This window comes from Vigna unguiculata, chromosome 1 (assembly GCF_004118075.2).
Source record: "Vigna unguiculata cultivar IT97K-499-35 chromosome 1, ASM411807v1, whole genome shotgun sequence".
NCBI lineage: Eukaryota > Viridiplantae > Streptophyta > Magnoliopsida > Fabales > Fabaceae > Vigna > Vigna unguiculata.
Window position 1 is genome coordinate 23514077 of NC_040279.1, and position 14520 is coordinate 23528596.

The 14520-nt window shown below is 39.0% G+C and overlaps 2 protein-coding genes across 2 annotated transcripts; both read right to left on the reverse strand.

Moving 5' to 3' along the window:
- Nucleotides 1-12203: 12203 nt before the first annotated feature.
- LOC114189899 lies at nt 12204-12605 on the reverse strand. Its single transcript, XM_028078628.1, has one exon. The coding sequence runs from the start codon at nt 12603-12605 to the stop codon at nt 12204-12206; it is 402 nt and encodes a 133-aa protein (XP_027934429.1).
- Nucleotides 12606-12650: 45 nt separating this feature from the next.
- LOC114189909 lies at nt 12651-13040 on the reverse strand. Its single transcript, XM_028078637.1, has 2 exons — nt 12990-13040; nt 12651-12941 (listed from the first exon to the last, which is right to left on the reverse strand). The coding sequence occupies exons 1-2, from the start codon at nt 13038-13040 to the stop codon at nt 12651-12653; spliced, it is 342 nt and encodes a 113-aa protein (XP_027934438.1).
- Nucleotides 13041-14520: the final 1480 nt, after the last annotated feature.

Genomic DNA, 14520 nt, shown 5'->3' on the forward strand with positions numbered 1-14520 from the left:
TCCGACAGAGACCCACGGTTCACGTCCCGGTTTTGGCAGACGCTACAGAGTGCTATGGGTAGCAAGCTCACCATGAGTTCAGCATATCACCCTCAGACCGATGGCCAGTCTGAGAGGACGATCCAGTCGTTAGAGGATTTGTTGAGGACTTGCATATTAGATCACCTGGGGGCTTGGGACGAAGTGTTGCCCTTAATAGAGTTCACCTACAACAACAGCTTTCATGCGAGCATTGGCATGGCGCCATACGAGGCTCTTTATGGCAGGAGGTGTAGGACTCCTCTCTGTTGGTACCAGGATGGGGAGGCAATATTAGTTGGACCAGAGTTGTTAGAGCAGACCACCGAGAAGGTGAGGATGGTGAGAGATAGGATGCTGGCTTCTCAGAGTAGGCAGAAGGCCTATGCTGATCGTAGGAGGAGACCTTTGGAGTTTGCACCAGGAGACCATGTGTTCTTGAGGGTGACCCGAACCACAGGCGTGGGGAGGGCTCTCTGCTCAAGGAAGCTTTAACCTAAATTCCTTGGCCCGTATCAGATCACGAGGAGGATTGGACCAGTGGCTTATGAGATAGCTTTACCTCCACAGTTGGCGAACCTTCATCCGGTGTTTCATGTGTCACAGCTGAGAAAGTACGTGTTCGACCCAGCTCATGTGTTAGAAGCCGAAGATATACAGATCAGGGAGGACCTCACAGTGGAAGTACCACCCCTAGCTCTTGAGGATAGCAAGGTTGAAGAACGTCGCGGAAAGACAGTCAGTCTCGTCAAAGTCATCTGGGATCGGAGGACGGGTGACTCGACTTGGGAGTTAGAGGAGGACATGAGAAAATCACACCCACATTTGTTTACCTGGTGAGTCTTTATTTTCGAGGTCGAAAATTTTCTTGTTGGGGAGAATGTAAGGCCCCATTTTCATATTCTGCCCTAAAGTTGATGGGTTGCCCTTGTGAGTGGGCCTAAGGCCGGCCCAATGTATAAAATTCTTAGGTCTGCCCTAAACCTAGAGTTCCTTGCCATTTTCAGAAAAAGTTTTGCCTTGCCTTGAGCTGCAGCCGCCACCCCCCTTTCCGCTAGGGTTTCCGTTCGACTGGCACGTAAGCTAAAGGGGCTTCTACTCCATGTAAGTGCCTTCCCCAGCCGTACTGATTCACATTTCGCTACCTTGTTTCATATTTCCAGTTAACAAGCCTCTGTTGACTCAGTTTCCTTGATTCTTTTTCGCTGTCCAGCCAGTTCTGCGAGCCATCTTTGAGTTGGTGCATCTCGAGGTCCCGTGTCGGAGCGTTTTGCTAGCTTGAATCCCAGGTACGGGAAGTTAGAGCTCTTATTTTCCAGTAGTTTTGGTCTGTAATGGTGTGGATTCCTGTTTGTATGATTTTATCCTTCACTTTGATGTATGAGAATGCTCTATATGCTGGTTTGGTTCGTTTTCATGGCTGTTGCAGTGAAGAACAGTGGCGAGACCTGTTAATCTCGCCCAAGCGAGTCCATCTCGCCTAGGCGAGATGAAACAGGGAGCTCGCCTAAGTTTTTGGCACGAAAAGTCGCCCGGGCGGCTCGCTCAACTTTTGAGCGAGCAGGTAACTCGCCCAAGCGAGAGGGATCTCGCTTAAGCGAGATCCCGTGTTGCCCAGGCCCTGGTTTTCCTTGAGCCCTCGCCTAGGCGAAGGGGGGCTCGCCTGAGCGAGCCTGTCTCGCCTGAGCGAGACTCTTCAACCTGAGCGAGGGGTTTGGGCGAGACAGCGTGGTATTGGGTTGCATATTTGTTCTCTTGTGCTCAGACTTGTTTGAGAATGGCTGCTGTGATGAGATGCATGTACTGATGTATGAATGTATGCCTAATGAGTTGCTATATATGCGTGACATGATTCATGAATGATGACTGAGGAGTGTGGTGGGGACTTAGCATGTGAAATGAGTATGCGGTTTGAGACTAAAGGAACATGGTATAAATATGAGACTAGGCCCCAGACTCATTGGGGTGGTGATGATCAGAGGTATGGATTTGAGATGTGATTGATATGAGGATTAAACTTCAAGGGTTGATATAGAATTGGAAGATATAATTTAATATTCTCTTATTGTTGATTTACGAACGTTGGTCCATGTCAGCGTGTAATTCCTAGGGGTCTCTAGGTGAGACCTCCGGGGTCGCGCTTCAGTGGTCGGGACGTAATTCCATGGCCCCTGCTAGTGGGTGTTCATGGTGGTGCCCCATCTGTATAACTAGGTAAGGATTCAAGGTAAGGTTGCATCCTGACGCTCCGAGGAGCCAGTTAGTCTCACTTAGAGCGGACTGACTCTTGTGGTGGGAGTAGCAGGAGGCCTGAAACTCATTAAGGGCTAACCTTGTGGTGGGAGAGATTTTGATTCATCGTAACACTGATAATACATAGCTCAGGATCGAGCAGCTCAGGGTCGAGCAGGGGTATCCACCACAAGTGCAAGCATCCGCTGAATCCGACCGAGTTATACGTATCCGGATGAGTCGAGTCGAGTCGTAGTGTATTGAATGAAGAGTCATAACATGTTTGGTTGCTATGTGGATGAGATGATGAGAATATATTTGCTTGCATGTTGAATATGTTGATTGGCTCTAGCTTACCCGTTTCGTTACATGGTTGTATTGTATGTGGCTGTTTTCCTTGCGATGATCATCAACTTGGTTGATGGGAGCAGATGGGCGAGGTTCTCATGGTCAACAAGCGAATGGTGGTTCCGCTGTTTAGCCATCTGGGCTGGAGTTTTCCTTGTGTTTTATTTAGGGCTACGACCCATGTATCTCTTTCTGTATTTACTACGCTACGCTCTATGTTGTATTCGTATTCAGCTTCCCTTTGGCATCGTGGTGTGCCCGAGTTTTGTCGGGGTAGTGTTAAAGACCCCAGGACTACGCTACTGTACTTATTGTGTGACGTTTTCCTTTAATTTCGCTTAATAATTAAATGGGACGTTACATTGACGGGGAATTCCCGCATTGAGTAGGTATGGATATGGGTATGAGAAGTCCCCGATTTTTTCAATTGGATATGGGAATGAGGATGTACATATCCCTGCCATAATACCCGTTCCCGCCATATCTCCATCATCGTTTAAATTATTAAAATATTCACAATTAATTAAGTAACTATATATATATATACTTTTTATTTTTTATTTCTTTTAATTATTTGGTTTGTTATGAAACTCATTCGAATCTCCAATATATTTTTTATCTTATCATAACCTTTATGTAATTATGTTAAAATGATGTATGTCAATTAAAAAAATTTTATTTCTAACATTTGAATATTTCTATTATTTTTTAATATTTTTATTTATTGTATATTTTCCTTTCACATGAGAATGTTTAATACTCTCAATTTTAAGTGTTTAATAACATAAACCTTTCATTTACTAGGTAATATAAAAAAAAAGTACTTATTATTATTAATTTTTGTTTCATTTGAAGAACTTATTTGTTTCGCTAAAACAATTTTTGTTATTTCTCAACCATTGAGTATATATATGTTGATATTTGAAAAGTTTTCTTAGACCTCTAAGATGTTTTTCATCTTATGCCCTTAATTATACATTTGTTTTTCTTTGTGTGATTCCTTTCAATAGTCTCCAAATTGTTTATAAGACACACATTTGTTAATTTTTTAATATATTTACTTTTTGTTTATTTTCATCATGTAAAATACTATTTCGATATATTTTATCTAATTATTTTTTATTTTCTAACTCATTACAATCACACTTTAATTTTTTCACTATAATTGTATACATAATTTTTATTTACTACAATATAAAAATTTAATGTAATTGTCATGAATATTTTTTTATCACCATCCAACATATCGTGGAGTTCAAAAGATACAAGATCTATGTTAAAATTTTATTATTATGTTTATTATTTGTTCTTTGCGTCATTTTGATCAAGTGATATATTATAACTTTTAATAGTGTATAAAAAAGAGATTCATTATAATTTAAAAAATTGAAGTAAACAAACATTTAAAATATATTTTAATTTGAATATTTTTTTTCCTTTTATATTTTTTAAAATAATTTTAAATTTTATCAACTAGGTTTCATTAATGTTTGCAAATTTAATAAATGTTTTAGTTATTATGAAATTTTATTTGGTATCCTAATCTAAAATATAAACAATTATAATTTATTTCAAAATATTTGGATATTGAAGAAACAACTATCCTCCTAAAATTGAATATTTGATAATATTATATTTTTTTACCATAATTTTTTATTATTTTATAAAAATTAATATTAAAGTAATAAGAAAACGGGTACGGGTATAAGTATGAGATTATACCTGTTATCCGATGGAGATAGAGATGCGACAAAAGTTTGATACCTATTAGATTTGTGTATGAAGATGAGAATGGATTTTTTTTACAGAACTAGATATGGGATAATAAAACTCATTCCCATCTTATCGTATTGCCATCACTAGTCACTACCGGTGACATTGATTTCGAGATGATCTTGGAATAGGTACACTTATTGTGTCCTTAAAGTATGAAATTTGAGTAAGGGTATACAACCATAATTAATATATATATATATATATATATATATATATATATATATATATATATATATATATATATATTTCACATGCTTTTATTTCTTGTTAAGTGTGACAGGATTTGATGTTTATTCTTCACACTCTTTGTGGACCCTAATTCAAGTTTAATTGCTCAAAAATAGAAAAAGGTTCCTAAAGTCCCATTAAAGACATTTTAAAAAGCATTAATAAGACCCATTTTCAATGAGCACTTTTTGTTTCCTTAACAAGAGAGAATTTTGGAACTACTTTTTTATATTTGTTTGGGCTCGTGGCACTTCGTTGTCAATCTGTCCCAAGATGTGTCCTCAAATATAGTAAGAGTTTTTGATTCCGTAACCAATTTCATCCGTCTATACAAATTCTTAAGCATAAAATAAAATAAACAGTTAAATAGGTTTATGTCTCTGAATTAAAAAATTATTTTCTTTTCAAAATTTTGAATTAATTTATTTTTCATTTTTAGAGTATTAATTCTTTTAATTAAATTTTTTTAATCTTTTTTATATTTTAAATTATTTCATATAATATTTAAATTGTTTATCCAATTCAATACATTTATATTTTACAAATAAATTTAAGAAAAATAAATTTTAAATTCACATATTTATAAAATTAAAAACTAAACTAAATTAATTTTTTTAAAAAGTTAATTATAATTTTACTAAAAGGATAAAAATATATTAAACTCTAAAATAAATAATTATAATGATTTTGTTGCATTTCAGATGTACATTTTCAGAACACGTAGCTCATTTTAATCTCAAAAATTTAAATAAATTTAGCTCTACTTCTTTCAAACATAAAAGTATATTAGTTCTTAAATATACAGTATTTGCCAAACTTAGTATTTAGAAACTTTACATACATTTATAAGAAATTTAAGAGATTAGAATATTTTTAAATTTCGATAATTAAAATAAAATTCATTCTGGAGAATAAAAACGCAATTAATAAAACAAGAACGCGTGTTTGAAAAAACAGTTACAAGTTAATGAAAACTACATGTTATAAGGATAAGGATTACATTGATATATTAATCTATTTGACAGAAGGGACTAGGATTCCTTTGTAAGAATTTATCTGTATCTATAAATGCTTGCGGCAGTGTTTTACATTTCATAAATTTTGACATTTGAAAATTTTTTGTGGTTATGTATGATGTGACATTTTAATTTTATCTTTTTTACAATAGTTTCAAGGTAATTTGTTTAAGTTGGTCAACATAATTCTTATATCAATGTGCGCTGTTATTTTAAAAATAGTTAAAAAAAAAACCTTTTAAAAAAAATATGTGTTGTTATTTAGTATTTATTCTTTTTACTTTTAAGTTATTTATTAAATTTCCTTTTACGATTTTGGTATATGATTTTATTATTATTTTTCTTTCACACGATAGGATTTTATTAATTTTTATGTAAGATAAAGTTTATTTTCTATCTTTTCATTACCTAATATACTAACAATGGCGGATATCGTTAGCTTTGTGATGTTTCATTATTCATTTTTATAATTTATAATATTTAAAACTTTTATTTTTGCTATCATCTAGACTTTTTGTTCTATATTATTTTGGATGAGAATTTCTTAATGATATTTTTCTATTAAAAAATTGAAATATTTTATAACAAAATATATTTTTAGAAAATAATTTTGAAAATAATTAGAATTTTAAAAAATTATAATGATAATTTGATTATTAAATTAAAAAAAGTTAACTTTCTCGTGCAGAAAAGTAAGAATTTGAACATTTTTATATTTTTAGTCTCGTGTATGTTTTTTTCTATTCATAAAGATGGCGACATTGTTGACTTGGTTGAGGTCAGAAGAATATCACCTCAAAGTAAATATTTTCGACTGACATTGCTGGAGTTTCTTTCAAGATTAAGTTGATTGTGGTTATTTTTCAATTGACAACCTAAAAAGAAGTGTTGATGCAACCTAATATTATTTATCAAAACAAACATTAGTTAATGTTTTAATTTTTAATATTACTGACATAATTTAAATGACATTAAACATGATTTCTTTCAATTAGTGCTAATTGCAATTATCTTGTAACCAGATCAATTGAGGTTGTCTTTCAGCCAATATTCAAACTTATCTGGTTAATTATTTCTTCATCAAAGTTAGTGATTTTTTTCCTTCTACAAACATTGATATAGCTAATTTTTAGTCAATGTTAGTAAAGATTTTTATTGACAATAGTCAGGCTATTTTTCAACAAATGTAAGTCAAGGTGTTTCTCTCTGGACATAGGAGTTGTTTTTCAATTGATATTGTTGAGATTATATTTTTCAATTATGTAAGAGTGTATTATTTCTTTATTGATGTCAGTTAAGGTTTTTGTGTAGGATAATTTTAGGTAACCTCGAGATACCCACCATCAGAACACCATGCGAAGCAAATTCCGCATGGTTTCCTGCACTTGATTTGTCGTCTGGCGGCACTGCATGTGCCACCAGGCGGTGCATACAAATTCTAAGAAAATCTCAGATTTTCCAGCACTTTCTCACACCCTAAAGCCCAGTTACCAATTCTAGTACACATCTTGACATAATTTTAATGTTTAACATCACATAAAGATCATGCTTATTTAATTTCATATTAACCTCACGAACCATATCATTGGCCATCACCAGAAATTACGTCGATTCATTCCTCAATTCCAACATGAGCCCTAACTCGAAATTCATATATGAATCATACCATCATCATAAAAATTACTTGCAGTTATCCAATCACATCAAAATACACTCGAGTATACATCAAGGATTCATACAGACAACATCAACAACACAAAAGAACCAAGAAGGCAGCGAACTACAAAAACCAGTTCGCATCACCTGGCAGACAACGTCATACCGCCAGGCGGTTCATAGGGAGTTCTGCAACATGTGTCGCCTGACGGCAGTTCATGTGACGCCAGGTGTAACATCCCATTTAATAGTTTTCACGCTACTAAATAAAATATTATATCATGATCAAAGCAAAGCAGATAGTAGGAATCAACTGTTATAGAGTGTTGATACAATCATCCAAAATAACCATAAAAGTCCTATCAACAAATACAATCTATACAAGGAAGGGTTGATTTACACATCTCCAAAACTCCCAAGAACCTAATCCAAAGGCCATCACGAAATCTCCAAGCTAAAGATCAACTCCTGTCAAGGAGAGGGGTGTCTTCATCTGGATTCTTCTCTGCTCACACCAAAAGTAGGTGATCATTGCAAAAGAAACACACACAAGAAGAACAACATAGACAAGAAAGGGTAAGCTAACTGAAATAAGAGAAATCATGTAGTTCACATTATAGATACATCACAAACATAGCTCAATTATATAACTCTAGACTCAATATCCAGATTGTGTAAGCGACATTGGATCTCTTGGTGGCGTGCACCTGTGACGGTCCCCAACCTCTGCAGAGTTTGGGCGCAAGGGGTTATCACCCGACCACTCCCAAGGTAAGTCCCCTTCGCGTCTAAGACTTGATCAAGTCCAAAGACTAGGACCTCCTGCTACTCCTCACGACATAATCCATTTTGCTCTATTTGAACGTGAATGATTATTGGAGTTTTAGGATACCAACCAATATGGATTCCTCACATCCTTACAACACACTAACATACTCATCTAAATCCCTTGAAATTCTATTTCAATCACAACTTCTCTTAATTCATACTCCTCCAATTTCACCACACAAAATATTAACACAACATTCCGAGCATATAAGAGACTAGTTGCACAAAATCACAATTAAACATATAACTTCATCCCCTAAATCAGAACATCAAACACCCCACTGTAGTGGTTCTTGCTCAAGTTAGACAATCTAGCCCAAGCGAGAGGCCATCTCGCTTAGGTGAGTTAGTCTCGCCTGAGTGAGGCTCTAACAGTGGCAAAAATAAAAATTTGGGCGAACTCTCGCTTAGGCTAAGCTGGTTCGCTTAGATGAGAGTGTCTCTCGCTCAAGTGACCTCAGCTCGCCTAAGCAAGGCTTCGCACAGGAACATGGGTGGGTTCTCTGGTGTTTTCGCACAAGCGAGAGCCACTCGCCTAGGCGAAAATACCAGATTACTCTACTGTTCCCACATGCAGAAACCTAGATTATTCACACAATTTCAATCACACACTCAATCATACAGTTTAACATCAATTCAACACTTCAAACATGTAATCCAGACCAACAGAACACATTTCTGTACGAATTTAAAAGAGAATGGTTAGCTTCCCTTACCTCTTTAATGATTTGCTGACTTAGCAAAGAAGGAGCTCCAAAAAGGGACACCACTGCTGCTCTGAACCTAAGGAAGGAAATGCATATTCACATAGTAAGTTGGATTCAAAATTCTAACCCAGAAATGGCTAAATTCCAGAATTGAGAGTTGAAACCGAACTTACGGGAAGGAGGGGGAAGTTCAACTAGAAGGGAGGGTTCTGCACCGGTCCCAATTATGCCTACTGCACAAGAAAAAAAGAATGAATTCAGAATGGGAAACCGAGTTTCTTTGTTGAGGGAAAAGAGAAAGCAGAGAGGAGAGGTGGAAGTGGTTTTGTGTTTCAGATGGGGAGAAAATGAATAGAGAAAGAAGAGTCCTTACATTCTCCCCAACATTAAAAATTTTTGACCCAAAAATTGAGACTTACCTGAGAATAGGTGTGGATATGAATTTCTCACGTCCTCTTCTAATTTTCAAGTAGAATCACCTGTTCTCTTGTCCCAGATGACCTGGACTAGACTGATGGACTTTCTTCTGAGTTGCCTTGTCTGACTATCGCTAAGACCAACAGGCTGAACCTCCACTGAAAGATCTCCTCTAATCCACAAATCTTCCATCTCAAGCACATGAGAGGGGTCAGGCACATACTTTCTCAACTGAGAGACGTGAAACACCGAGTGAAGGTTGGCTAACTGAGGAGGTAGAGTGATCTCATAAGCCACTGGTCCAATCCTCCTCAAGATCTGATATGGACCAATGAACTTAGGAGATAGCTTCCTTGAGCGAATAACCTTTCCCACACCAGTAATCGGAGAAATCCTCAAGAAAACCTGGTCTCCAGGTGCAAACTCCAAAGGTCTTCTCCTCTGATCCGCATAGGATTTCTGCCTTCTCTAGGATGCCTTCATCCTTTCTTGTATTAGCTTGACCTTCTCAGTAGTCTGCATCAACAAATTTTATCCCACCACCACTGACTCTCCATCTTGGTACCAAAGGGAGTTCTGCACCTCCTGCCATAGAGAGCCTCATATGGCGCCATGTCAATGCTTGCATGGAAGCTGTTATTATAGGTAAACTCCACCAAAGGCAGGACCTCATCCCAGGCACCTAGATGATCGAGCACGCACGTCCGCAAAAGATCTTTAATAGACTGGATTGTCCTCTCAGACTGACCATCCGTTTGGGGGGTGATAAGTTGAGCTCATAATCAACTTGTTACCCAAGGCACTCTACAATGTCTGCCAGAATCGGGATGTGAATCGTGGATCCCTATCAGAGACTATAATCGACGACACTCCATGCAACCTCACGATCTCACTGATATACAACTGTGCCAGCTTCGCCATGGACATCCTCAGATTCACTGCTAGGAAGTGAACACTCTTGGTTAGGCGATCCACTACAACCCAAATGGCATCATGGCTCCTCATTGGTCGTGGCAAATGGGTAACAAAATCCATAACAATGCTATTCCATTTCCACTTTGGTATCTCCAACTGCTGCAGCATCCCTCCAGGTCTCTAATGCTCTGCCTTGGCCTTATGATAGGTCAGGTAGGACGATACAAACCGAGCAACATCTTGCTTCATGCCCGACCACCAGAAAGATTCCTTCAGATCATGATACATTTTAGTCATGCCTGGGTGCATGCTAAAACGACTCTTGTGCCCTTCCTCAAGAATCATGCCTTTCACTTTTGTGTCCTCAGGTATGCAAACTCTGCCTCTGAACCTTAACACCCTATCACCTCTTACTATAAAGTCCTTGGCTTTCTCAGTATCAATCAACTCCACTGTTTTCTGTAGTTTGTGGTCAGATAGTTGCCTCTCTTTTATCAGGCCGAGGAAATCACTAGATACAGTTAGATGATTGCACCTAATGACATCCTCTCCTAAAACCACCTACAACTGCATGTCTCTGAACTGCTCCACCAAATCCAACTTCCTGGCAATCATATGAGATGCATGAACTGTTTTTCGGCTTAGGGCATCAGCCACCACATTTGCTTTCCCCAGGTGGTACAACAGCTCGAAGTTAAAGTCCTTTAAGAACTCCATCCATCGTCTCTGCCTCATGTTGAACTCTTTATGGTCAAACAGGTACTTCAGGCTTTTGTGGTCACTGAAAAACCTGGAACTGTGCGCCATATAGATAATGCCTCCAAATCTTTAGAGCAAACACCACAACTGCTAGCTCTAAGTCATGCGTGGGATAATTCTTCTCATGATTCTTCAGCTGTCTTGAGGCGTAGGCAACCATTTTTCGTTCTTACATCAGAAAACATCCTAATCCCTGATGGGAGACATCACAGTAAACCTCAAAGGGTCTACTGGTATCAGGGATCACCAGCACGGGAGCACTAGTTAGCTTCTGCTTCAACTCTTGGAAACTCTCTTCACACTGTTCGGTCCAAGCAAAAGGCTGATCCTTGCGAGTCAGATGTGTTAAGGGTGCTACGATCTTAGAGAATCCCTCAATGAATCTCCTATAATAGCCTGCCAGCCCCACAAAGCTTCTAATCTCAATCATTGATTTAGGACGCTCCCACTTTAACACAACTTCCACTTTAGATGGATCCACAGATATGCCCTAAGCTGAGATCATATGCCTCGAGAATTGGACCGTGGCCATCCAAAACTCGCACTTTGACAGTTTTACATACAATTTCTTCTCTCTCAACATGCTCAGAACTGTCCTCAGATGCTCTACATGCTCCTCACGAGTTCAGGAGTATATCAAGATGTCGTCGATGAAAACCACCACGAACTTGTCTAGAAACGGCCTGGAGATTCTATTCATATAGTCCATGAACAAGGCAGGTGCGTTAGCCACACCAAAAGGCATCACTACGTACTCGTAGTGCCCGTATCTGGACTTGAAAGCGGTCTTCTGCACATCATTAGACTTAACTCGAATCTGATGGTACCCCGATCTCAGGTCAATCTTAGAAAACACCGTAGCACCATGTAGTTGGTCCATCAAGTCATCTATCCTTGGCAGAGGATATTTGTTCTTGATGGTCAACTTGTTTAGTTTCTTGTAATCCACACAGAGCCTAGAACTTCCATCTTTCTTCTTGACTAACAACACCGACGCTCCCCAAGGTGACACACTTGGTTTGATAAACTGTTTCTCTAGCAGTTCTTTTATCCATTTCTTTAGCTCCACTAGCTCCGCAGGAGCCATTCTGTAGGGTGCTATTAATACTAGCCCAACTCTCGACACCAGATCAATGGAGAACTCTATCTCCCTAGGAGGGGGTAGGCCAGGCACATCCTCAGGGAACACATCTGAGAAATCCCTTGCCATAGATGTCTCAAGATTTCCATCTTCATTCTCAACGGATAGTTGAGTCAGAATCAGGAAACACTGAGATCCCTCCTTGATTGCTTGATCCATCTGCTATAAGGACATCAACAGATCTTCATCCTTTGAGTTGGGGAACAACACCTTTTTCTCATTGAAATAAATGAGAATGTGATTAACAGATAGCCAATCCATTTCCAAGATTACATCTAACCCTTCCAAAGGTAAACAAATAAGGTTTACCTTGTACTTGCGTTCCTCAACCTCGATCAAACATCTAGCACACATTGTCGAGGTTCTGACCAACCCAGAAGCAAGCGTGGACACCACCAGGTCATACTGGAGTTCCCTCACCAGAAGACCCAACTCTACCACTTTAGATTCTGACACAAATGAGCGTGTCTCTCCCGAATCATATAAAACATGCAAGCTCCTACCAGCAATCATACAAGACCCGATGATGAGGTTACCTGATCTGTCTGTCTCTGCACCCGTCATGGCATACACTCGGCCAGCTGCCTGAGGCCTTGCACCTCCCCTTGCCTATTGTGACTGAGACTGTGCTGGAGGCCTCGAAGCTGCACTCCTACTGGCAGGGCACTCCATAATAAAGTGACCCTCTTGGCCACATCTGTGACATGTCCTCTTGCCAATCAGCTGAGGGCAAGCATTCTTCAGGTAAGGCCTTCCACAATGGTAACACTGCGGCCTGGAAAACTGAGGCTGTTGTGGCTGATGTGAGAACCTCCTAGGCCCATGAGGCTGAGGTCTGGAGTATGGTTTTCTCCTATCTTCATGTCTGCTCAGGAACCCAGATGGTCCTCCCACCTTCTGCTATGATCGTTATTGAACTTCGACCTCAGCTTTCAACTTTTCCATTACTCTTGCCTTCTCTACCAAGGCAGGGAATTCCTTGATAGAGAGCGGGGCCATCATGAGTTTGAGATCACCTCTCAATCCATTCTCAAACTCCTACACTGCCAATCCTCAGCCCTCTTCAAGGTGTGAAACCTGCCTAGGTGTTTGAACCTTTCAGCATACTCTGATACAGACATATCTCCTTGCATTAACTGCAAGAACTCGACCTCTTTAGCATATTTCACACTGTTAGGGAAATATTCAGCATAGAATTTCTTCTTGAACAACTCCCAAGTGACGATTTCCCTGCTATCCTCCAGCATCATCTTCATGATAGACCACCAATGTTCGACCTCTCCAGCAAGGAGGTACTCAGAATATGCCAGCCTGTTCTGCAGGCACCTCTTCGTGTCATAAATATGCTCCATGTATCTCATCCACTGATCTGCCTCGTTTGGGCTAGTCTTGCCATCAAAGCGGGATGGATGGTGTTGAAGAAAATCCTCCAAGCTCCATTCTTACACTCGAGGTGGTGGAGCCTGGGAAGAACCAGCTACATAATGATTCTCCCCTATCTGATGCAGGGCTTCCAAATGCATCTGCTGAGTCGCCTCCGCTGCTAGCCTAGCAGACTCCATCTGCTGCAAGGCCAAGTTGTGCTGACTCACCATGTTAGCATTATGTTGCTGCATGGCTGCTATCATCGCCTCAATTGTCCCCACCAAGTGAGAGTTATCCAGGTTTGGAAGAGGAGGAGGGGGAAGCCTAGGTGCCATAGCTCTGACCACACAAAGAGAGGAACCATTAATCTAGCTAACAGATACCACAACTATGCCAAGACACTACGATAAACACGCAACAAAAGCTAAGCAAGCTCACACCTATATATCCTAAAGGAACCACTACTCTGATACCAAAATGTAACATGCCATTTAATAGTTTTCACGCTACTAAATAAAATATTATATCATGATCAAAGCAAAGCAGATAGTAGGAATCAACTGTTATAGAGTGTTGATACAGTCATCCAAAATAACCATAAAAGTCCTACCAACAAGTACAATCTATACAAGGAAGGGTTAATTTACACATATCCAAAACTCCCAAGAACCTAATCCAAAGGCCATCACGAAATCTCGAAGCTAAAGATCAACTCCTGTCAAGGAGAGGGTTGTCTTCATCTGGATTCTTCTTTGCTCACACCAAAAGTAGGTGATCATTGCAAAAGAAAAACACACAAGGAGAACAACATAGACAAGAAAGGGTAAGCTAACTGAAATAAGAGAAATCATGTAGTTCACATTATAGATATCATCACAAACATAATTCAATTATATAACTCTAGACTCAATATCCGGATTGTATAAGCGACATGGATCTCTTGGTGGCGTGCACCTGCGACGGTCCCCAAACTCTGCAAAGTTTGGGTGCAAGGGGTTATCACCTGACCACTCCCAAGGTAAGTTCCCTTCGCGTCTAAGACTTGATCAAGTCCAAAGACTAGGACCTTCTGCTACTCCTCACGACATAATCCATTCTGCTCTATCTAAGCATG

Coding starts and splice junctions, on each gene's coding strand:
- LOC114189899 (XM_028078628.1), bottom strand. CDS start 12,605: ATGACGGGTGCAGAGACAGACAGATCAGGTAACCTCATCATCGGGTCT.
- LOC114189909 (XM_028078637.1), bottom strand. CDS start 13,040: ATGGCCCCGCTCTCTATCAAGGAATTCCCTGCCTTGGTAGAGAAGGCA. Junction 12,942..12,989: donor CCTTGGTAGAGAAGGCAAGA/GTAATGGAAAAG, acceptor TAACGATCATAG/CAGAAGGTGGGAGGACCATC.